This window comes from Crotalus tigris, unplaced genomic scaffold (genome assembly GCF_016545835.1).
Source record: "Crotalus tigris isolate CLP2741 ecotype Arizona unplaced genomic scaffold, ASM1654583v1 scf7180000021643.52994198:917841, whole genome shotgun sequence".
NCBI lineage: Eukaryota > Metazoa > Chordata > Lepidosauria > Squamata > Viperidae > Crotalus > Crotalus tigris.
The window spans coordinates 774509-799000 of NW_024098611.1; the positions used below are offsets into that span (position 1 = coordinate 774509).

Consider the following 24492-nt stretch of genomic DNA (forward strand, 5'->3'; position numbering starts at 1 on the left):
CAGGAAGACCCCTGGAGATGAAGAATGTGGGCTTGACCTGCTTGGGCTGCTTGCTGATGCTCAAAGCATGGGACCCATGGAGAGCACTTGTGGTGGCTCCTGGAATTGTCTTCAGCATTATTTCACCTCGGCCCCGTTGTGGGTGGTTTTATGGTTTCTCCTTCCTGGAAGGCGGACCTGGATCTTCTCCCACAGTTTGGGCGCCTGAGATATATTGAGTGATTAACCCTACAGAAGACACAGAGAAAGCTTTACGCTCTTCTCTTCGGCCTAAATGGGACAGGGATTCTTTTTCCAAACACAATCCTTACAGACTAGACTAGACTAGACAAGACAATAGAATAGATCAAAACAGAACAGAACAGAATAGAACAAAACGGAACAGAATAAATTACAGAACAGAATAGAATCAAATAGAATAGAAAACAGAACAATAGATTACAAAATAGAATATAATGCAGAATAGAATAGATTACAGAATAGAGTAGAATAGAATAGAATAATGAATAGAATAGAATAGAATAGAATATAACAGAATTTAGAATAGAATAGAATAGAACAGAAGAGAATTTAGAATAGAATAGAATAGAATCAAATAGAATAGAATAGAATAGAATAGAATAACATTAGAATAGAATAGAATAGAATTGCAGAATTTAGAATAGAATAGAACAGAACAGAACAGAATTTAGAATAGAATAGAATCAAATAGAATAGAATAAAATAGAATCAAATAGAATAGAATCAAATAGAATAGAATAGAATAGAATCAAATAGAATAGAACAGAATAACATTAGAATAGAATAGAATAGAATAGCAGAATTTGGAATAGAATAGAATAGAATAGAATAGAATAACATTAGAATAGAATAGAATAGAATCAAATAGAATAGAATAGAATAGAATAGAATAGCAGAATTTAGAATAGAATAGAATAACATTAGAATAGAATAGAATAGAATAGAATCAAATAGAATAGAATAGAATATGGAACAGAATAGAATATAGAATAGAATAGAATAAAACAGAATATACAGTAGAATAGAATAGAATAGAATAGAACAGAATTTAGAATAGAATAGAATAGAATACAGAACAGAATAAATTACAAAATAGACTACAACTGCTAATCACCAAGCAGGTTGCAGAGGGCAGTTTAAATCATGGTTTCTTGAATCCATCGAGTAGATGTGGAGGCCGAGGAAAGCAAGAGATGGCCTTTGAAGAAGGGAGGTGAAGGGTATGACGCTGGGTGTGACTTTGGGTCCTCACCAAGGCCACTGGACTTTCTTGATTTTTTTTTCCCCTTGAAGACGTTTCGCTTCTCACCCAAGAAGCTTCTTCCCTTCTGACTGAACGACGGAGGACGGAAGGATTTATATCCTTTGCAGTCGTCTGCTTGTTAGTACTCCCTCTGAGAGTCCTTGAGGCCACTTGTTGGGGTTTACTCTGTATCCTGTATCCACGTGGCCTCAACGATTCTCAGAGAGAGTACCAACGGCCAGAGGACTGCAAAGGATATAAATCCTTCCCTTCCCCACCAGTCAGTCAGAACTGGATGAGGAGCAGAACGTCCGGTTGCCTTTTGGAAAAAGCACCTTCGAGACCACCATGACCTGGAGGACTGAGGAGCTCCACCAACCTTGGATCTTGTGTCTTGACAGACAGCTTGGAGCTCCAAGAACATCATGAAGGGTAATAACCTTCTCCGTTCCCTGGGCATGTTGGAGAGCGCCCTGCTGAGAAAGGAGAGCCTGTCGTGGCAAGAAGAGATCCAGGCCACCCAAAGATCAGGGGAGAAGGTCAGTGGGGATGTCCACCAAGAGTTTGGAAGCCTACGGATGGATGGGTGAGCCCTAAACCACGTCAAGGTTCTTAGCCTGGTGTGCTTCCCGCTAAAATAGGATCTCAGCAGGACAGGTAGATTAATATCTCTTTATTGATGCTTAAGTAAGAAGATAGATCTCCCACAGGTACAAGGTGAGAAGATCCTTAGAAAGGGGAGCAATGGCTTTATATAGAGTTCAGTTGGGTTTGGGACCTGGAACTAAGGAGAAGCTTCCTGACGGTGAGGACAATTAACCAGTGGAACAGCTTGCCACCAGAAATTGTGGGCGCTCCATCACTGGAGGTTTTTAAGAAGAGACTGGACAGCCACTTGTCTGAAATGGTATAGGGTCTCCTGATTAAGCAGGGGGTTAGACTAGAAGATCTCCAAGGTCCCTTCTATTCTATTCTATTCTGTTCTGTTCTATTCCTATTTCCATATTGTATTGTATTGTATTGTATTGTATTCTATTGTATTGTATTCTATTGTATTCTATTCTATTCTATTCTATTCCCATATTCTATTCTATTCCTATTCCTATATTCTATTCTATTCTGTTCTGTTCTGTTCTATTCCTATTCCCATATTCTATTCTATTCTATTCTGTTCTGTTCTGTTCTGTTCTGTTCTGTTCTATTCTATTCTATTCTATTCTATTCTATTCTATTCTATTCCCATATTCTATTCTATTCCTATTCCTATATTCTATTCTATTCTGTTCTGTTCTGTTCTATTCCTATTCCCATATTCTATTCTATTCTGTTCTGTTCTGTTCTGTTCTGTTCTATTCTATTCTATTCTACAACCTGTCTCTTCTCTTCTCTTCTCTTCTCTTCTCTTCTCTTCTCTTCTCTTCTCTTCTCTTCTCTTCTCTTCTCTTCTCTTCTCTTCTCTCCTCTCCTCTCCTCTCCTCTCCTCTCCTCTCCTCTCCTCTCCTCTCCTCTCCTCTCCTCTCCCCTCTTCTCCAAGGACCCCACAGTCCACGTCTTGAAAAAAAGAGCCAGTTTTGTACAGACAGTCCTCCATTTACAACAGTTCATTTAGTGGCCATTCCAAGTCACAAAGGCACTGAAAAAAAAGTGATCCAGGACCGTGTTTCACACTTACGACCGTTGCAGCATCCCCGAGGTCACGTGATCAGAATTTGGACACTGGGCAACTGATTCATCTTCATGACAGTCGCAGCTTTCCGGGGTGCCATGATTCCCTTGCCGTGATTCGCTTACCGACTTTGGCAAGAAAAGTCGTAAGACGGAGCAAAAGGACGGCGTGTTTTTATAATAGCCATTTTGGAAGCTCGGCCTCTCGCAAAGCTACCGCAGCACGTTTCCTCCGTAGCTTATAATTTTCCTTTCATTCTTTTGCAAAAGCTCTCCGGGAAAAAAAAATAAGATTAGTGGCGTCGCCTCTTTTGCTTCTCCGCCGAAGCATCACAGTGAAAATATATATATCATTCTTAACCACCACGTTGCAAATAACTGGAGTCTTTCTGCCTATTTTTTTTTTCTTCACACAGCGAATCTATTATCGAAAAAGGCAGCTCATAATATTGCTCCTGGACTAGAGTTTTTCTCTCACAAAATGTTGTGGGTTTTTTGGGGTTTTTTTTGGGGGGGGAGAGACATTTTGTCAAAAGGAATCTATTCTCCTATCCACGGGGTAATTGCCACCTAACATGGCTTTTACGGAAAGCTGAGTTGTGTGACCTACAATTTTACTGGCCTCATTTATCCATCAGTGGCTCATCTGAGCTTGACAGAAGAATCTGTAACTGTAGTTTTTTTTGCTCAAAGCTGAATTGGCTATAAACACGGGTAATAGAAGGAAAATAAGGGGAGATAAATGGAAATGCAGAGAGTCAGGGAGTCTGGCTGGAGGGCCTTTGAGGGGTGTTCCACTTAATAACTGAGGCACGAAAGGCTGTAAAATGGGGAGGGGGGAATCACTTAACCACTACCTTGCTTATGGACAAAAAGTTTGGTTTTGTAAGTAGAGGACTTACCTGTATCTGCAGCTCAGGGTTGAATTGCAGGGTACCTGGTGCTCTTTGAGCTGGGTGGTGCTTTTTTTTTTGCAGATGTTTCATAACCCAAATAGGGAACATCATCAAAGCTAGAAGGGAGTGAGGTTTATGGAGGGAGGGAGGGAGGCAGGGAGGGGGGAGGGAAGGGAGGGAGGGAGGAGGAGGAGGAGGAGAGAGGGAAGACTGTGGAGCACCTGGTGCTCTTTGAGCTTGGTTGCTTTCTTGAAGATGTTTCATGACCCAACTAGGAAACATCATCAATGCCAGAAGAGAGTGAGGTTTGTGGAGGGAGGGAGGGAAGGAAGGAAGGAAGGAAGGAAGGAAGGAAGGAAGGAAGGAAGGAAGGAAGGAGGGAGGGAGGGAGGGAGGGAGGAGGAGGAGGAGGAGAAGGAGGAAGACTGTGGAGTACCTGGTGCTCTTTGAGCTTGGTTGCTTTCTTGAAGATGTTTCATGACCCAACTAGGAAACATCATCAATGCCAGAAGAGAGTCAGGTTTGTGGAGGGAAGGAAGGAAGGAGGGAAGGAAGGAAGGAAGGAGGGAAGAAAGGAAGGAGGGAGGGAGGGAGGGAGGAGGAGGAGGAGGAGAAGGAGGAAGACTGTGGAGTACCTGGTGCTCTTTGAGCTTGGTTGCTTTCTTGAAGATGTTTCATGACCCATCTAGGAAGCATCATCAATGCCAGAAGAGAGTGAGGTTTGTGGAGGGAGGGAAGGAAGGAAGGAAGGAAGGAAGGAAGGAAGGAAGGAAGGAAGGAAGGAAGGAAGGAAGGAAGGAGGGAGGGAGGGAGGGAGGAGAAGAAGAAGGAGGAAGACTGTGGAGTACCTGGTGCTCTTTGAGCTTGGTTGCTTTCTTGAAGATGTTTCATGACCCAACTAGGGAACATCATCAATGTCAGAAGGGAGTGAGCTTTGTGGAGGGAGGGAAGGAAGGAAGGAAGGAAGGAAGGAAGGAAGGAAGGAAGGAAGGAAGGAAGGAAGGAGGGAGGGAGGGAGGAGGAGGAGGAGAAGGAGGAAGATTGTGGAGTACCTGAAGCTCTTTGAGCTTGGTTGCTTTCTTAAAGATGTTTCATGACCCAACTAGGGAACATCATCAATGTCAGAAGGGAGTGAGCTTTGTGGAGGGAAGGAAGGAAGGAGGGAAGGAAGGAAGGAGGGAGGGAGGAGAAGGAGAAGGAGAAGGAGAAGGAGAAGGAGAAGGAGGAAGACTGTGGAGTACCTGGTGCTCTTTGAGCTTGGTTGCTTTCTTGAAGATGTTTCATGACTCAAGTAGGAAACATCATCAATGTCAGAAGGGAGTGAGCTTTGTGGAGGGAAGGAAGGAAGGAAGGAAGGAAGGAAGGAAGGAAGGAAGGAAGGAAGGAGGGAGGGAGGAGGAGGAGGAGAAGGAGGAAGATTGTGGAGTACCTGAAGCTCTTTGAGCTTGGTTACTTTCTTGAAGATGTTTCATGACCCAACTAGGGAACATCATTGGTGCTAGTGGAGGAGAAGGTGGGGAAGAGGAGGAGGAGGAGGAGGAAGAGGAGGAGGAGGAGGAGGAGGAGGAGGAGGAGGAAGAAGTCTGTGGGGTACCTAATGCTCTTTGATCTTGGTTGCTTTCTTGAAGATGTTTCATGACCCAGCTAGGGAACATCATTGGTGCTAGAATAGTGGAGGAGTGGTCCTGGTGGTGGTGGTGGAAGAGGAGGAGGACTGTTGGGTCTTCATTACTCTCTGAGCTTGGTTGCTTTCTTGAAGATGTTTCATGACCCAACTAGGGAACATCATCAGGGCTAGAGGAGAATCTTATTTTCCTTATTTGAGAAGATGAGTGGCAACCATGGGGGTATGAAGAAGTCTCTGTAATCTTCAACCACAGTTATTGCAACTTTTCGACTTCTTCAGGTTCTCTTCCTGAAGACTCGTGAACGGAAGACCAACGTGGCTATTTTGCTCACCAGTTGCATGGATGGCTTCCTTTATGCCTGGTCAGTGGAAAATAAAGGAGGGATGTTGGGCAAATTCCGAGCTAGCCATGAAACTGGTCGGGACAGTGTGGTCACCACCATGTCCACAGATGACAAAGAGTTGATCCTCTTAACTGGAGATTCCTTGGGTTACATCAAGGTCAGTATTATTATTTCCTCCTCCTCCTCCTCCTCCTCCTCCTCCTCCTCCTCCTCCTCCTCCTCCCTCTTCCTCCTTCCTCTTCTTCCTCCTCCTCTTCTACTTCCTCCCTCTCCCCTCCCTCCTCCTCCTCCTTCTTCTCCTCCTTCTTCTCCTTCTCCTTCTCTTCCTCCTCCTCCTCCTCCTCCTTCTCCTCCTTCTCCTCCTCCTCCTCTTCCTCCTCCTCCTTCTTCTCCTCCTCCTCCTTCTTCTTCTTCTCCTCCTTCTCTTTCTCCTCCTCCTATTCCTCTTCCTCCTTCTCATCCTCCTTCTCCTTCTCCTCCTCCTCTTCCTCCTCTTCCTCCTCCTCCTCCTTCTTCTCCTCCTCCTCCTCTTCCTCCTCCTCTCCACCTCTTCCTCCTCCTTCCTCTTCTTCTTCCTCCTGTTCCTCCTCCTCCTCCTGTTCCTCCTCTTCCTCCTCCACCTCCGTAAAAAGTTCCTCAAATTAATTCAACTGTTGTCCCTGTTGTTTCTGGAAGTGACACCCTTTGAAGTTACATCTTGTATATTTTGACTCATTTTATGTCCTTGGGAAAGTGGTCCATAAATCTCCACCAGCATTAACAGAGGAAGGGTGTTAGGTAAAGCTTCCAATTTCCTCCAAATCTGCCATCCTCTCTGGGCCGATGACTGGAAAGGCCAATATATCTCGATTTGCCTGTCACTCTTCCAACACAATCGAGAGACTGATGGCCATAATGTATTTTTAGGACAAGGCGGCATCATCTCTGCACATTATTTTTACAGACAAGGGTTGATGAATTGCCGGAGTAGATTGAAAAGACATGTTATTCCAGGGAAACCCGCCGACTAAGCTGTCAATTTCAATTCTCCCAAAGTCAGAATTGTTCAGAATGGGAAGAGACAAGGGACAGAGTAGAACGGAGCAAGCCGTGACCGGTAGTCCTCGGCTTGTAGCCAAAATTTCTTTTGCTAAGATGGCGGTTAAGTGAACTTGGTCTCATTTTACGACCTTTCTTTGCCACAGTTGTTAACGCATCAGTTAGTAGTGACATGGTTGTTGCATACATCGGGCTTCCCTTTGCTTGGCAGATGGTTGCAAAAAAGGGAGTCACATGACCCCGGGACATTGACACCGTCATAAATACGAGTCGGTTGCCAAATGTCAGAATTTTGATCACGTGACCACAGGGAGGCTGCAATGGTTGTATGTTCTTCTGTCCCAGCCTGCGTGAGTCCTTGTTAACTCACAAGGACCAACCCCTCTTTGGAAATGCAGGGAAAACAAACCCCTGTTATTAATTAGGTACAGCCCTGCAAAATGTCCTCAATGCAAACGCAAACAAAACATGATGCAAACGGAGAATTGTCCCGAGGCAAATGGAACACGATTCAAACGGAGAATTGTTCACAGGCAAGGCAAACAGACCAGGATTCCATGAAACTTGAGTCCTTTGCAATTGGTTGCCTTCAGCAACCAGCACCGCCCACGCCTTCCCTTTTTATTACGCAGCCCCCAAGGCATGGCTTCTCAATGCCTTCTCCTCCTCCCTTGGAGTCGCCCTATGGCCTCCCTCTGTCCTGCTCTGGTTGCCTGTCTGGGTTTGCAAGCATCCATGATGTCTTCTAGCTGTGAGTCCTCAGAGTCTGACTCAGCTTCCCCGCATGGCTGGGTCTCAGCCTGAGCACGAGTGGAGGGGCCAGGCTCTTCACCAGATTGTAAGTCCTGGAGCTCCTCAGAGCCTTCCTCCGATGGCTCTCCAGACCCCTTCTCTTCCTCCTCCTCTGATTCCCCGGACTCAGCTGCCTGGTCCACTGGCTGGCACAGAATCACAACGTATGTGTGGAAAATGGTCATGTCACTTTTTTCAGCACCATTGCAACTTCAAACGGTCAATAAACGAACCATTGTAAGTTGAGGACTGGCTGTAGAATCATAAAACTGCTCCTTGAATCTTGACCTTCTCAAATTGGACCTGGAAATAAGTTGACTTTTGAGAACGTGCAAAGGATTTGTTTTAATGGCACCATAGAGGTAGTCCTCCCCAAAGGGGCTTTATTTGCGAGCCAACTGGACTTTCTTATTTTCTCTTTGAAGACGTTTCACTTCTCATCCCAGAAGCTTCCTCAGGTTCTGACCGGATGGTGGGGAATGGAAGGATTTATATTCTTTGTAGTCATCTGGCCGTTAGTACTCTTTCTGGGAGCTGTTGTGACCACTTGGATACAGGATGAGCAAATAAAGCCCAAGTGGCCCCAGTGACTCTCAGAAAGAGTATTAACAACCAGAGGACTGCCAAGAATACAAATCCTTCCATTCCCCACCAGGCAACTGGACTTCCTTGTTTTTCTTTTGAAGACGTTTTGCTTCTCATCCGAGAAGCTTCTTCAGGTTCTGACTGGATGGTGGGGAAGGGAAGGATTTATACTCCTTGCAGACAGCTGGTCATTTGCCTCCTTTTAGAGAGTCATTGAGGCCACCTGGAGTGTCCTCAGGGTCACCTGAGTAGGGAGGGATCTGACATCCTCTATCTCCAGTCTACAACACCAGTCCTTTCCGCAGTTCCAAGAAGGCTCCCCATCCATTTGTACCACTCGGGTGACCTTGAAGACAGAGGAAAACCTCCAAGTGGCCTCAATGGCTCTCTGAAAGAAGGCAAATGACCAGCTGTCTGCAAGGAGTATAAATCCATGTAACCGTTCCCGTGATTGAGCTTAACACTCGTAGCATAAAGAACCCTAAAATGAGGTGTGATTCGCTTAACAACTTCCTGGGCTTGGCAATGGAAATTCTGCTCCCTCGTAAATCGAGGACTACCTGCGTGGAGTTCAAAAAAGGCCGAACTATGGACGGACTCAAATTCATGGCTGGGATTGGCGGATCCAATGGCTGGGAAAATGTAAAGAAGTGAAAAACTGAGCAGAAGTGGAGGTTCCTTGGGTTACCTCAAGGTCAGTATTATTATTTCTATTATTTCTATTCCTTTTCCTCCTTCTCTTTCTCCTCTTTCTCTTTCTCCATCCTCCTTTTCTTCCTCCTCCTCTTCCTTCTCTTCTCCTTCTCTTCTTCCTTCTCCTTCTCTTCCTTTCTCCTCCTTTTCTTCCTCCTCTTCTTCCTTCTCTTCTCCTTCCCTTCTTCCTTCTCCTTCTCTTTCTTTTCTCCTCCTTCTCTTCCTTCTCGTCTCCTTCTCTTCTGCCTTCTCCTTTTCTTCCTTCTCTTCTCTTCCCCTTCTCTTCTCTTCCTTCTCTTCTCCTTCTCTTCCTGCTTCTCCTCTTGCTTCTTTTCTCCTTCTTTTCTTTTCTCCTTCTCTTCTCCTTTTCTTCCTTCTCTTCTCCTTCTCTTCTTCCTTCTCCTTCTCGTCCTTTTCTCCTCCTTCTTTTCTTCCTTCTCATCTCCTTCTCTTCTTCCTTCTCTTCCTTCTCTTCTCTTCCCCTTCTCTTCTCCTCTTCCTGCTTCTCTTCTTCTCTTCCTTCTCTTCTCCTTCTCTTCCTTCTCCTTCTCTTCCTGCTTCTCTTCTTCTCTTGCTTCTTTTCTCCTCTTCTTTTCTCCTTCTCTTCTTCTTTTCTACTCTTCCTTCTCTTCTCCTTTTCTTCCTTCTCCTCTTCCTTCTCTTCTCCTCTTCTTCCTTCTCCTTCTCTTCCTTCTCTTCTCCTTCCTTCTCTTCTCCTTCCCTTCTTCCTTCTCCTTCTCTTCCTTTTCTCCTCCTTCTTCTCCTCCTTCTCGTCTCCTTCTCTTCTGCCTTCTCCTTTTCTTCCTTCTCTTCTGTTCCCCTTCTCTTCTCTTCCTTCTCTTCTCCTCTTCCTGCTTCTCCTCTTGCTTCTTTTCTCCTTCTTTTCTTTTCTCCTTCTCTTCTCCTTTTCTTCCTTCTCTTCTCCTTCTCTTCTTCCTTCTCCTTCTCGTCCTTCTCTTTTCCTTCCCTTCTTCTTTCTCCTTCTCTTCCTTTTCTCCTCCTTCTCATCTCCTTCTCTTCTTCCTTCTCTTCCTTCTCTTCCCCTTCTCTTCTCCTCTTCCTTCTCTTCTCCTCTTCCTGCTTCTCTTCTTCTCTTCCTTCTCTTCTCCGTCTCTTCTTCTCTCCTTCTCTTCCTTCTCCTTCTCTTCCTGCTTCTCTTCTTCTCTTCTCTTCTTTTCTCCTCTTCTTTTCTCCTTCTCTTCTTCTTTTCTACTCTTCCTTCTCTTCTCCTTCTCTTCCTTCTCTTCCTGCTTCTCTTCTTCTCTTCCTTCTCTTCTCCTTCTTTTCCTTCTCTTCTCTTCCTTCTCTTCCACCTTTCCTCTTCCTCTCCTTCCTGTCCTCTTCCTCCAGATCTGGGACATCATGGATTACTGCACAGGCCCTGAAGTAGAAGATTCCAAGTTAGATCTGACTGAGGAATCTCCGCCCAAGAGGAACCCCTTCCGTGACTTAATCCCAGATTACTGCAGAATTGCTTCGACTTTCTCAGAAGACAGAGCAATCCAGCTGGTTAGTAGAAGAGCAGAATAACAGATTTCGAAGGGACCTTGGAGGTCATCTAGTCCAACCCCTGGTCATGCAGGAAACCCTGTACCATTTCACACAAATTGCTGTGCAATCTCTTCTTAAAAGCCTCCAGTGATGGAGCATCCACAACTTCTGGTGGCAAGCCGTTCCACTGATTAATTGTTCTCACTATCGCAAAATTTCTACTGTCCTTGATTGCTTCTGTCCTTGATTTTATCTCCTCGGTCATTTTCCATCGGTTGCTTCTTGTCCTGCCTTTAGAGCAGTGGTTCTCAACCTTTTTAATGCCGTGACCCCCAACCGGTCGTAAGTCGAGGACTACTCAACCGGTCGTAAGTCGAGGACTACTCAACTGGTGCAGCACCGTTTGCAGAATGGGACTTTTGGCGGGCTCAGCAGGGCAGAGACAGCCTGGACAATTCCTATTGGCTTTTGAAAGCCAATAGAATTAGACTCTATTCAAGAGAGTCTATTCTATTGGCTTTCAAAAGCCAATAGAATAAAAGGGAGTAGCACAGCTAAGGAAAAGGGGGGAAAAAATGGCGGACTGCATTGTTTGGCGACCCCCGTGAAATGGTCGTTCGACCCCAAATGGGGTCCCGACCCACCGGTGGAGAACCACTGCTTTAGGGGCTTTGGAGAATAGGTGGAGCCCCCCTCTTCTTGTAGCAGCCCCTGAAATATCGGAAGACTGCTATCATGTCACCCTTAGTCCTTCTCTTTGGTAGACAGAATAACAGAATAGCAGAGTTGGAAGGGAAATTGGAGGTCATCTAGTCCAACGCCCTGCTGAAGCAGGAGACCCTATACCAGTGATGGTGAACCTTTTAGAGACCAAGTGCCCAAACTGCAACCCCAAACCCACTTATTTATCGCAAAGTGCCAGGGCTGCATCAGCGTTGTGGTGCCCTCTGGGGGGCGTGGCCCACTGGGTGGGCGTGGCTGCAGTGGTGACGGCAGACTGGGTGAGCGTGGCCAGGGCCAGGGCAGCGGGAGTCAGTCCCTTGCCATCTTTGGGGCATCCCCAGCGGGCCAACGCTGCTTGCTCGCTTACTTCCTGCCCTGTCGCTTCCAAACGCCATGTGCTTGCTACTCTGGTGAATTCTGGTGGGGCAACGTGTGCGTGCCCACAGAGAGAGCTCTGAGTGCCACCTCTGGCACGCATGCCATAGGTTCACCACCATTGCCCTATAACATTTCAGACAATTGGTTGTTCAATCTCTTCTTAAAAGCCTGTCAGGAAGTTTCTCCTTAGTTCTAGGTTGCTTCTCTCCTTGATGAGTTTCCATCCGTTGCTTCTTGTCCTGCCTTCAAGCGCTTTGGAGAATAGCTTGACTCCCTCTTCTCTGGGGCAGCCCCTGAGATACTGGAAGGCTGCTATCATGTCCCCCCTCGTCCTTCTCTTCATTAAACTAGGCATACCCAATTCCTGCACCCACAACCTCTGGTGGCAAGCTGTTCCACTGGTTAATTGTTCTCATTCTCAGGAAATTTCTCTTTAATTCCAGGTTGCTTCTCTCCTTGATGCATTTCCATCTGTTGCTTTTTGTCCTGCCTTCAGGTGCTTTGGAGAATGGCTTGACTCCCCCTTTTTTGGAGCAGCCCCCGAGAGACTGGAAGGCTGCTATCATGTCTCCCCTCGTCCTTCTGTTCATTAAACTGGACATACCCAATTCCTGCATCCATTCTTCATATGTTTTAGCCTCCAGGCCCCTGATCCTCTTTGTTGCTCATTGTCTGAAATGGTGTAGGGTTTCCTGCCTGAGCAGGGGGTTGGACTCGATGACCTCCAAGGTCCCTTCCAACTTTATTATTATTATTATTATTATTATTGTTGTTGTTGTTGTTGTTGTTGTTATTGTTGTTATTATGAAAGGGTCCTATTGAGAAATGAGCCGACAGGATCAATATATCGGCCGTTCTTGATTGACAGCCATTTGTTTAGCAGCCATTCAAAATTACACTGGTGCTAAAAGACATGCCTTAAAACTGGTCTTCACGCTCACCACCGGTCACACGATCAAAATTAGGCTGCTTGGCGGCTGACAGTCGTTAAGTGAGCTTTAGCCCATTTTATGACCTGTCTTGCCGCAGTTGTTAAGTGGATCACTGCGGGGTTGTCGAGTTAGTAACCCAGTTGTGAAGGGTGTCCAGCTTCCCCAAGGGACTTTGTCAGGAGGTCACAAAACGGGACACTGCGACTGTCACAATACGAATTCTGATCCTGGGGATGCGGGAACGGTCGTCAATCTGAAAAATGGCCCTGCGGCTTTTTCCAGCCCTGTGCTAACTTCAAACGGTCACTAAGCGAACGATGGTGAATTGAGGAACACCTTGTACAATCATAAAAGTCATAAGGACGAGGCAGTTGCCAAACTTTGATCCCGTGTCCCGTGGGGATGCTGCAACGGTTTGTAAGTGTGCAAAATGGACAAAAGCCACTTTTCCCAGGGCTGTTGCAACTTCTGACGGTGACTTTGCGGAGTGTCGTGAGATGAGAACTTCCCGCATTTACGACGGTTGCTTCGTCTCATTTCCCCCCCCCCCTTTTCAATGGTGAAAAAAGTAAGGTTCTACATTTAGGAAAGAAGAACCAAATGTACAGGTATAGTATAGGTGGAACCATGCTCAATAGTAGTAACTGTGAGAGGGATCTCAGAGTCCTAGTAGACAATCCCTTAAATATGAGCCAACTATGTGCTACAGCTGCCAAAAAAGCCAACACAGTGTTGGGCTGCATTAAGAAAGAGATAGAATCAAGATCACGTGAACTGTTAATACCACTTTACAAGGCCTTGGTAAGGTTACACTTGGAATCCGGCATTCAGTTTTGGTCACCACAATGTAGAAAAGATGTTGAGACTCTAGAAAGAGTACAGAGAAGAGCAACAAAGATGATCAGGGGACTGGAGGCTAAAACATATAAGGAACGGCTGCTGGAATTGGGGATGTCTAGTTTGATGAAGAGGAGGAGGAGGGGGGGGACATGATAGCAGCCTTCGAATGTCTCAGGGGCTGCCCCAAAGAAGAGGGAGTCAAGCTCTTCTCCTGAAGGCAGGAGAAGAAGCAACAGGTGGAAACTAATCAAGGAGAGGAGCAACCTAGAACTAAGGAGAAACTTCTTGACAGTGAGAACAATTAACCAGTGGAACAACCTGCCTCCAGAAGCTCTGAATGCTCCAACACTGGAAGTTTTTAAGAAGAGACTGGACAGCCATTTGTCCGAAATGGTATAGGATTTCCTGCCTAAGCAGGGGGTTGGACTAAATGACCTCCAAGGTCCCTTCCAACTTCATTATTATTATTATTATTATGGATCATCGCACAGTCAGCCAGATGTTCAGACTGGATTTGGCATTTTGTCTACCTATCGAGTCCTTACCCAGGACCTGGGATAGGCAGACGTGGATGTTTGATGGTATTACAGACTCATCACAGGATGAAAGCAGTTCCTAATAAGGCCGCCTTTTTAGGAACTGCTTCCATCCTGCGACGATATCTGTAATACCATCAAACATCCACATCTGTAATTACATATCTGTAATAATAATAATAATAATAATAATAATAATAATAATAATAATAATAATTACTATCTGGGTTGGCCTGCTTTCCCACAATGCACTGCAGCCTCCCTCTTTTTTTTCCCCTGCAGGAACACGAAGGCTGGGTCACCACCCTGATCCCTCCTGTCTGCCTGAGTTCCTGGCGGGGCCACCTGAAGAACGTAATCAGCCTCCGATACGTGGAAAAGTTCCAAGCAGTGCTGACAGCCAGCCAGGACTGCACCATCAAACTCTGGCTGTTGACGGGCAGACACGTCGGTAAGGGCTCTTCAGGGGCCTGGGAGGTAAAATGGGGGAGCTAATTTGGGGTGGGGGTGAGGCAGGAGGATGAGAAAAGGGGTTTGACTCCACATAGGCCTTCTTCTGAGCTGGTCTGTTTTAGCTGGACTGGCCTACCTTGGTTTTCCTTTGGTGCGTTTTCCTGGGGGAGGGTTCCTCTGCTCTACATGACATTAAATGTGTAATATAATGCTGAAGATGTTACCTAGTAGTCTTCCTCTTCTTCTCCTTCTCCTTCTCCTTCTTCTTTTTTTTCTTCTTCACCCTTTCCACTATTATTCCTCCTCCTCCTCCTCCTCCTCCTCCTCCTCCTCCTCCTCCTCCTCCTCCTCCTCTTCTTCTTCTTCTTCTTCTTCTTCTTCTTCTTCTTCTTCTTCTTCTTCTTCTTCTTCTTCTTCTTCTTCTTCTTCTTCTCCTTCTCTTCTCCTTCTCCTCTCCTCCTCCCTTTCCACTATCTCCTCCTCCTCCTCCTGCCTCCTCCTCGCCTCCTCCTCCTCCTCCTTCCTCCTCCTCCTCCCTCCTCCTCCTCTTCTTCTTCTCTTCTTCTTTCTTCTTCTTCTTCTTCTTCCCTTCTTCTCCTTCTCCTTCTCCTTCTCCTCCTCCCTTTCCACGATATCCTCCTCCTCCTCCCCCCCTCCCCCACCACCACTCCTCCTCCGCCTCCTTCCTCCTGCCTATCCTTTTCTTCTTCTTCTTCTTCTCCTCCTCCGCCTCCTCCTCCTCCTCCTCCTCCTCCTCCTCCTCCTCCTCCTCCTCCTCCTCCTCTTCTTCTTCTTCTTCTTCTTCTTCTTCTTCTTCTTCTTCTTCTTCTTCTTCCTCCTCCTCCTCCTCCTCCTCCTCCTCTCAGCAAGTCCCACCCCCTTCTAGCACTGATGACATGGCTTGGTTGGGTCATAAAATGTCTGCAAGAAAACCACCAAGCTCACAGAGTACCCACAGTCGTTCCTCCTCCTCCTCCTCCTCCTCCTCTCTCAGCTACACATCTCCTCTGCTATCCGTCTTGCCTATCTGCAGCTGATAAATGTATCATTGGCACCAAGAAAATTGGGATTCCACATAAATCAAGAAAACATGCCTGCCTTTATTTTAGTTACAAAGGCTGGGTCTTCGCCATGCTTCTACGGCTGGGGTCTCCATGCTGGCTGCGGAATTCTGGGAGTTGAAGTCCGCAAGCCTTAAAGTTGCCAAATTCGGAGACCCCTGTTCTAAGGAATGGTGGAAACATCTGCGCAGTGTTGGGAAACCTTTTGGACTAAAATCAAAAGTTCTGTTTTGAAGACACCTCTGGGTCGTGGTTGCCTGGTGTGGGACTTCAATAGGAAGTGATGATGCACAAATTCTGTTCTGGAGGTCCACTTAAGTTTTTAAATGGACCTCCAGAACAATATTTGAGGGGCTGCCAAAAAGAAGAGGGGGGGGGGTCAAGCTATTCTCCAAAGCGCCTGAAGGCAGGACAAGAAGCAACAGATGGAAACTAATCAAGGAGAGAAGCAACCTGGAACTAAGGAGAAACTTCCTGACAGTGAGAACAATTAACCAGTGGAACTGCTTGCCACCAGAAGTTGTGGATGCTTCATCACGAGAGATTTTTTAAGAAGAGGCTGGATAGCCTTTTGTCTGAAATGATAGATGGTCTCCTACTTGAGCAGGGGGTTGGACTAGAAGACCTCTAAGGTCCCTTCCAGCTCTATTCTGATTAAATAAAGTTTGTTTCTGGTTTGACACTTAGGGACCTTCGGGCAGTCGTTGTGGAGCCTGGGGATATCGCACTTAATTCCACCAGAGATCCCTGAGGAAATACGTCACGTGGCATCCCTACACACGCTGAAAGTTCTCAATGAGGGCCGGCAACCCCACTGGGAGTGAGTAAATAGGCCACTTGGCTCAGAATGCACATATATAAATGCACAAATATAGTATAGGGGGTACCTTGCTCAATAGTAGTAACTGTGAGAGGGATCTCGGAAGCCTAGTGGACAATCCCTTAAATAGGAGCCAGCCGTGTGCTGCAGCTGCCAAAAAAGCCAACACAGTGCTGGGCTGCATTAACAGAGGAATGGAATCAAGATCATGTGAAGTATTAATACCACTTTACAAGGCCTTGGTAAGGCCACACTTGGAATCCTGCATCCAGTTTTGGTCACCACGATGTAAAAAAGATGTTGAGACTCTAGAAAGAGTACAGAGAAGAGCAACAAAGACGATTAGGGGACTGGAGGTTAAAGCACATAAGGAACGGTTGCTAGAATTGGGTATGTCTAGTTTAACGAAGAGAAGGACAAGGGGGGACAGGATAGCATAGCAGCCTTCCAGTATCTCAGGGGCTGCCCCAAAGAAGAGGGAGTCAAGCTATTTTCCAAAGCACCTGAAGGCAGGACAAGAAGCAATGGGTGGAAACTAACCAAAGAGAGAAGCAACCTAGAACTAAGGAGAAAGTTCCTGACAGAGAGAACAATTAATCAGTGGAACAGCCTGCCTCCAGAAGTTGTGCTTGCTCCATCATTGGAGCTTTTAAAATAGAGACTGGACAGCCCCTTGTCTGGAATGGTATAGGGTCTCCTGCCTGAGCAGGGGGATGGACTAGATGACTTCCAAGAACCCTTCCAACTCTGTTATTCTGTTCTTCAGTGGAACGGCTTGTCTCCAGAAGTTGTGGATGCTCCATCACTGGAAGTTTTCAAGAAAAGATGGAAAAGCACCAAATGACTGGGATGTATAAGGTCTCTTGCCTTGAGGGGGGGGGTTGGACTAGAAGATCTCCACGGTTCCTTCTAGAATGTAATGCAATGCAATGCAATGAACAGAATAGAAAAGAATAGGTAAGTAATAGAATAGAATATGGGAATAGGAATAGAATAGAATAGAATAGAATAGAATAGAATAGAATAGAATAGAATAGAATGGAATAGAATAGAAAATATGGAATGGAATGGAATGGAATGGAATAGAATAGAATAATTGGGAATAGACTACAATAGACGATAGAATAAGAATAGAATAGAATAGAACAGAATAGGATAGGAATAGAAAGAATAGTTGGGAATAGAATAGAATAGAATAGAAGAATAGAATAGAAAATATGGAATGGAATAGAATGGAATGGAATGGAATAGAATAGAATAGAATAGAATAGAATAGAACAGAATAGAATAGAATAGAATAGAAAAGAAAATATGGAATGGAATGGAATGGAATAGAATAGAATAGAATAGAATAGAATAGAATAGAATAGAATAATTGGGAATAGAATAGAAGATAGAATAGAATAGAAGATAGTATAGAATAATTGGGAATAGAATAGAAGATGGAATAGAATAGAAGGTGGAATAGAACAGACATGTCAAACACAAGGCCTGGAGGTCAGATGCTGTCCGCAAAGCCATCCTGGAAACAGTGAGGGAACGGCCCCGCTGCCTTGGCCCTGGCCCAGGCCGGCCGGGAACCAATGTACAATTTTGTGGTGGCCATCTGTGTTGAAACACATTCAGTCTTAGCTCCATAAGCCTCCCCCCCCCGCATGGCCTGAGAGGAACAGTGAGGCTCCTCCAGTGAACCATGCCTTGGCCCTTGCCCCGGTCCCATCCCCTTCTGCCAGAGACCCTCAGATCTGTCCCACTCCTGCCCAGGCCCCCACAGGCACCCTTGATGCGAATGATGTTGAGCTGGCCACACCCACCCAGTAGGCCACACCCACTCCATCCACACCCACCCAGTAGGCTGCACCCACCCTGGCCACACCCACCCGGCCCCCTGAGGGCAACCGGAATGCTGATGTGGCCCTCAGTGAAATTGAGTTTGACACCCCTAGAATAGAATGAATAAGGAATAGAATAGAATAGAATAGAATAGAATAGAATAGAATAGAATAGAATAGAATGAATAAGGAATAGAATAAAATAGAATAGAACAGAACAATAGAAAATATGGAATAGAATAGAATAGAATAGAGTAGAAAATATGGAATGGAATGGAATAGAATAGAATAGAATAGTTGGAAGGGACCTCGGAGGTCATCTAGTCCAACCCCCTGCTCAGGTAGGAGACCTTCTACCATTTTAGCCAAACGGCTGTCCAATCTCTTCTCAACAATCTCCCAGTGTTGGAGGCTTCTAGATCCCATCTTCCGAATTCTATGAATCCTGGGAGCTTCGGCCAGGCGCTCACGGTGCCTTCTTCCCTTCCACTCGGCCTCCCCGCAGGAGCACCCGCAAAATCGTCAAGACCCTGAGCCAGCAGCGGAGGCAGCAGTCCCTCCTGATGGACCTCCTGAGCCCCAAGTCCTCCCTCAGCATCGAGGGCGTGGAGAGGATGCAGGACCTCATCCAGAAGGAGACCCGGATGACCCAGTACAACGACGACCAAATCGAGGCGTCCTTTCAGAAGTGGGAGGAGTCTGGGAAGGTGAGCTCATTTACATTGATGCACCCGTGTGGCTCTAACTGGCCCTGCCCTGTTTTTGCCGTGTGGTGCCCCATTTTTGCTGGGCAGCGCCCTGTTTTCGGCCACGCGTGGCCCTGTTTTCATCATGCCGACATGGCACTAGTGCGAGTGGGGATGAGTGCCACGGGCCGATAGCGGGCTATGGCCCACAGATTGGGGACCCCAGGCTTCGATTTTACAAAAAAAAAAAAAGATCTGATGTGTCCCAATGTAGGCGAAGGAGGGGTAGAAATTGGGGGTGGAGTCAAGAGAGGCATCAGCCTAGAATCCCTACATGGCCGCGAACTAAGTCCAACCTGTCTTGAATTCCTTGGACTTTGATCTAACTCCTAGCAGGTGCCAATTATTAATGGAGAACATTCCTGTGCATTGCCATGATTAGCAATGTTGTTGTTAGCTGCGAAGTCGTGTCCGACCCATCACAACCCCACGGACAACGTTCCTCCAGGCCTTTCTGTCCTCTACCATCTTCTGGAGTTCATTGAAGCTCACGCCTGCTGCTTCAGGGACTCCATCCAGCCCCCTCCTTCTCTGTCGTCCCCTTCTTCTCTCGCCCTCCATCTTTCCCAGCATCAGGCTCTTCTCCAGCGAGTCCTTCCTTTTCATTAGGTGGCCAAAGGACTTGAATTTCAGCTTCAGGATCTGGCCTTCTAAGGAGCAATCAGGGTTGATCTCCTCTAGGACTGACCGGTTGGATCGCCTTGCAGTCCAAGGGACTCGCAGGAGTCTCCTCCAGCACCAGAGTTCAAAGGCCTCCATTCTTTGGTGCTCAGCCTTTCTTACGGTCCAGCTTTCCCAGCCACACATTGCAACTGGGAAAACCATGGCCTGGACTATACGCACTTTTGTTGGCAGGGTGACGTCTCTGCTTTTTAGATGATTAGCAATACATTCGTTTAACTCAGTGGTTCTCAACCTTTTTAATGCCGCGACCCCCAACTGGTCGTAAGTCAAGGACTACTCAACTGGTGCAGCCCCGTTTGCAGAATGGGACTTTTGGTGGGCTCAGCAGGGCAGAGACAGCCTGGACAATTCCTATTGGCTTTGGAAAGCCAATAGTAAGCGCAGGAAATCAGAAATCCAGGCAGTTCAAATGTAATAGTAATAGTAGTAAAGTTGGAAGGGACCTTGGAGGTCATCTAGTCCAACCCCCTGCTCGGGCAGGAAACCCTACACCATTTCGGACAAATGGCTGTCCAGTCTCTTCTTAAAAACTTCCAGTGTTGGAGCATTTACTGCTTCTGGAGGCAGGCTGTTCCACTGATTAATTGTTCTCACTGTCAGGAAGTTTCTCCTTAGTTCTAGGTTGCTTCTCTCCTTGATGAGTTTCCACCCGTTGCTTCTTGTCCTGCCTTCAGGTGCTTTGGAAAATAGCTTAATTCCCTCTTCTTTATGGCAGCCCCTGAGATATTGGAATACTGCTATCATGTCCCCCCTTGTCCTTCTCTTCGTTAAACTAGACATACCCAATTCTCGCAACCGTTCCTTATATGTTTTAGCCTCCAGTCCCCTAATCATCTTTGTTGCTCTTCTCTGTACTCTTTCTAGAGTCTCAACATCTTTTTTACATCGTGGTGACCAAAACTGGATGCAGTATTCCAAGTGTGGCCTTACCAAGGCATTGAAGAGTGGTATTAATACTTCACGTGATCTTGATTCTATCCCTCTGTTAATGCAGCCTAGCACTGTGTTGGCCTTTTTGGCAGCTGCAGCACACTGCTGGCTCATATTTAAGTGATTGTCTACTAGGACTCCGAGGTCCCTCTCACAGTTACTACTATTGAGCATGGTGCCACCTATGCTGTACTTGTGCATTTGGTTTTTCTTGCCTAAATGTAGAACCTTGCTTTTTTCACCATTGAATTTCATTTTGTTAGTTAGTGCCCAGTGTTCAAGTCTGTCCAGATCCTTCTGTATCTGAAGCCTGTCTTCTGGAGTGTTGGCTATTCCTGCCAGCTTGGTGTCGTCTGCAAATTTGATGAGTTCCCCATCTATCCCTTCATCCAAATCGTTGATGAAGATGTTGAAGAGTACTGGGCCCAGAACAGAGCCCTGGGGCACCCCACTACACACTTCCCTCCATATAGATGCAGTTCCATTGAGGACCACTCGCTGAGTACGGCCGGTCAGCCAGCTACGGATCCATCTGGTGGTGGTTCTGTCTACCCCACATTTTTCTATCTTGTCAAGTAGTAGGTTGTGATCTACTTTATCAAATGCCTTACTGAAGTCCAAGTAAATTATGTCCACAGCATTCCTCTGATCCACTAATTTTGTCACTTGGTCAAAGAATGCAATAAGATTTGTCTGGCATGATCTATTTTTGACAAACCCATGTTGGCTTTTAGTAATGACTTTGTTTGCCTCTAGGTGTTCGTTGATTCGTTGTTTGATTATCTTTTCCAGGATCTTCCCAGGTATTGAGGTCAGGCTGATAGGTCTGTAATTTCCTGGATCCATTTTTTTTCCTTTTTTGAGGATGGGAACTACATCAGCTCTTTTCCAGTCCTCTGGTAGTTCCCCTGTGTTCCAGGATCTTTGAAAAATATAGTTCAGTGGCTCCGATATCACATCTGCCAGTTCCTTGAGAACTCTGGGGTGTAATCCGTCTGGTCCTGGCGATTTGAACTCATCTAGGCTGGACAGGTGCTCACTAACGATTTTCTTGCCTATCTTAACTTGTGTTTCTGTTTTGTTTTTTGTGGCACTATTTTTGATAGGTTGGTCTGTTTTTTCCCTTTGTGTAAAGACAGATGCAAAAAATGAGTTAAATAGTTCTGCTTTCTCCCTGTTGCTTGTCACCTTCTTGCCACTTCCACCCACTAATGGACCAATCATTTCCTTCACTTTTTTCTTGTTTTTTACATGTTGAAAGAAGCTTTTTTTGTTATTTTTGACTTTGGTCGCAAGCCTCAGTTCATTTTGAGCCTTGGCTTTCTTCACTTCATCTTTGCAGGCTCGGGCTATTTGCTGATATTCTGACTTAGTTATGTTCCCCTCTTTCCACTTTCTATACTTGTCCTTTTTATCTTTCAATTTGTCAGAGAGTTCTTTATGCAGCCATGCTGGTTTCTTTTGAGAGCTGTTATTTTTCCTCTTTGTTGGTATTGTGCTAGACTGTGCTTTTATTATCTCATTTTTCAAAATTTCCCAAGCTTCTTGAGTTGTTTTCCCCTTGAGGATTCTCATCCATGGAATCCTTCCCAAGCCCTCTCTAAGTTTATTGAAATTAGCTCTCTTGAAGTCCAAGACTCTAGTTTGACTGTGTTCTATTGGTTGTGCTTCTATAATGTTGAATTCTAATATTGCATGATCACTTCCTCCCAGGGTTCCTATGGCTCCAACACCGTCTATCATTTCATCTCTGTTAGTGAGAATTAGATCCAAAATGGCTAATCCCCTAGTTCCATTCTCTACTTTTTGGGAGACAAAGTTGTCTGCTAGGTTTGCCAGGAACCTGTTTGATCTTCCACTTGGTGCGGAGTTTGTCTCCCAGTTGATGTCAGGGTAGTTAAAGTCCCCCATTACTATTGTGATGTGCTTCCTACATACCTTAGTTAGCTGACTAGCAAAAAGTTCATCTATTTCCTCTGTTTGGTTGGGTGGTCTGTAGTATACACCTATGGCAATGTCATTCCCCCCCCCTTTTATATTGACCCAAATGCATTCAAGACAGTTTTTATCATTGTTGTACTCTATTTCTGTGAAGATGTAGTTATTTCTTATATAGAGAGCAACTCCACCTCCTCTTTTATTTGGTCTGTTTCTTTTAAATAATTTAAATCCCTCTAGCTGTGTGTTCCATGTGTGAGTTTCATCCCACCATGTTTCCGTAATGGCAACAATATCGTATCTGCCCTCATTAACCTGAATTTCTAGTTCACCCTGTTTGCTGTTCATACTTTGTGCATTGGTGTATAAACATTTGAGTCCTTTGTGGGTGGCCCTGTGTTTCCTTTCTACATAACCTGTGTGGTGCCTGAGTTCCCCTATTGTCTTACCACCTATTTGGTTAGTGCACTTTATATGGCACTCGCTATTAGAGGCTTCATTTTGATTGGTAGCAAGGTTGGTATTCTTGTCCACACACACATCTGTGCTACATGCACTGATAGCCCTATAGTTTTTAAATTGCCGGGGACAGGGTTGTTCCGTATCAATTAACTCCCTGTCCCCGCTGTTTAGTTTAAATTTCCCTCCAGAAAATCTGTGAATTTATAGCCGAGTAACTCAGTCCCTTTTTTTGATGGATGCAAACCATCTCTTTTGTACATCTTTTGATTGGACCAGCTACTGACATCGTGACTAATATATCCAAAGCCTTCCCCTTTACACCATTCCTTTAGCCACATATTGAATTGTGCTATGCGCTGGCCTTTTCCGTTTTGCTCCTTATACACTGGTAAAACCTCTGAGAAAGTAAGCCTACAGCCTATTCTGCTAAGTTCCTTCCCCAAGCTCTGGAAATCATTCTGCACAGAGAGTACATCTTTTTGGGACAGATCATTAGTGCCAAGGTGTACAATAGCCTCCACATCACAGTCCTTGCTGCCATTCTTGATTATTTTAGAAATACGCTTCTTGTCCCTACTGGCAGTAGCACCTGGAAGACACCTGACCTCTTTCAAAGCCTCTGTGTCCTTTCCTAAATTTACATCCCTTATAATTGAATCACCTACCAGAAGGTAGCTTCTCTTTTTGGGAGCCTTTCTATTCTTGCATGACTGATGTGCAATACCTGATTCACACTTCTCCCTATCAAAATCTAGTTCTTCATCTCGGACCACAATCCCCTGCTTATTTGAGTTATCTTCACAAATACCTTTACCAGTCTCCTTAATGTCCCTATTAAGGTCAGCAAGAGCACTGTAGCTGTTGTGCAGGGACACAGCGAAAGCTTTGTGTTTATGGTTCACAGCTCTCACCCTGCCAGATCCCACGGTTGTCCACACTGCCCTTTTCCTGCAGGATCTTTGTGGTAAAGGGGGCTGATAGCAGGGAGGCTTACTAGAGTAGAGGGGCTGAACTGGACACCTAATTTCTGCCCGAAGAGCACGGATTACAGACCCTAGGTAAATGATCTGTCCTTGTAGGCTAGTGATTTGTTTACAGATAGGACAGTTTCCAAGTTTGAAAAGGGTACTGCGAAGGACGGCTGCAAAGCAGGTGTTGCACTGAACTAAGCCGGACATCTTAGATACAGGGGATGTCAGACACACTTGCCCTGAATGTACTGCTACTGTTTGTGATTTTTAGTTATATAGTTATATAATTCGCGCGCCGTTAGGCGCGCGGGCCGCTACTTTCCTGGTGGATTCTCCCAAAACTTACAGTTTAAGCAGCAGCTGGTGGAATGTAGCACGTTCCAGCAACCCGATCAGAGTTGGAATGGGGTTTAAATAGAGTATAATACCCTATAAATATAATGGAGATCCAATCAGGGCCTTGCTACTTTCCTGGTGGATTCTCCCAAAACTTACAGTTTAAGCAGCAGCTGGTGGAATGTAGCACGTTCCAGCAACCCGATCAGAGTTGGAATGGGGTTTAAATAGAGTATAATACCCTATAAATATAATGGAGATCCAATCAGGGCCTTGCTACTTTCCTGGTGGATTCTCCCAAAACTTACAGTTTAAGCAGCAGCTGGTGGAATGTAGCACGTTCCAGCAACCCGATCAGAGTTGGAATGGGGTTTAAATAGAGTATAATACCCTATAAATATAATGGAGATCCAATCAGGGCCTTGCTACTTTCCTGGTGGATTCTCCCAAAACTT

The 24492-nt window shown here is 45.7% G+C and overlaps 1 protein-coding gene across 1 annotated transcript in view; it reads left to right on the forward strand.

The window, feature by feature from the left end:
* Positions 1-24492, forward strand: part of EFCAB8 (EF-hand calcium binding domain 8) — a 68382-nt gene that overhangs the window by 36602 nt on the left and 7288 nt on the right. The window contains exons 20-25 of the mRNA XM_039318913.1: positions 1666-1803; positions 5732-5953; positions 10255-10413; positions 14087-14255; positions 16006-16138; positions 18476-18677. Coding sequence (XP_039174847.1) covers positions 1666-1803; positions 5732-5953; positions 10255-10413; positions 14087-14255; positions 16006-16138; positions 18476-18677 — 1023 coding nt within the window. The remainder of the gene's footprint in view (positions 1-1665; positions 1804-5731; positions 5954-10254; positions 10414-14086; positions 14256-16005; positions 16139-18475; positions 18678-24492) is intronic.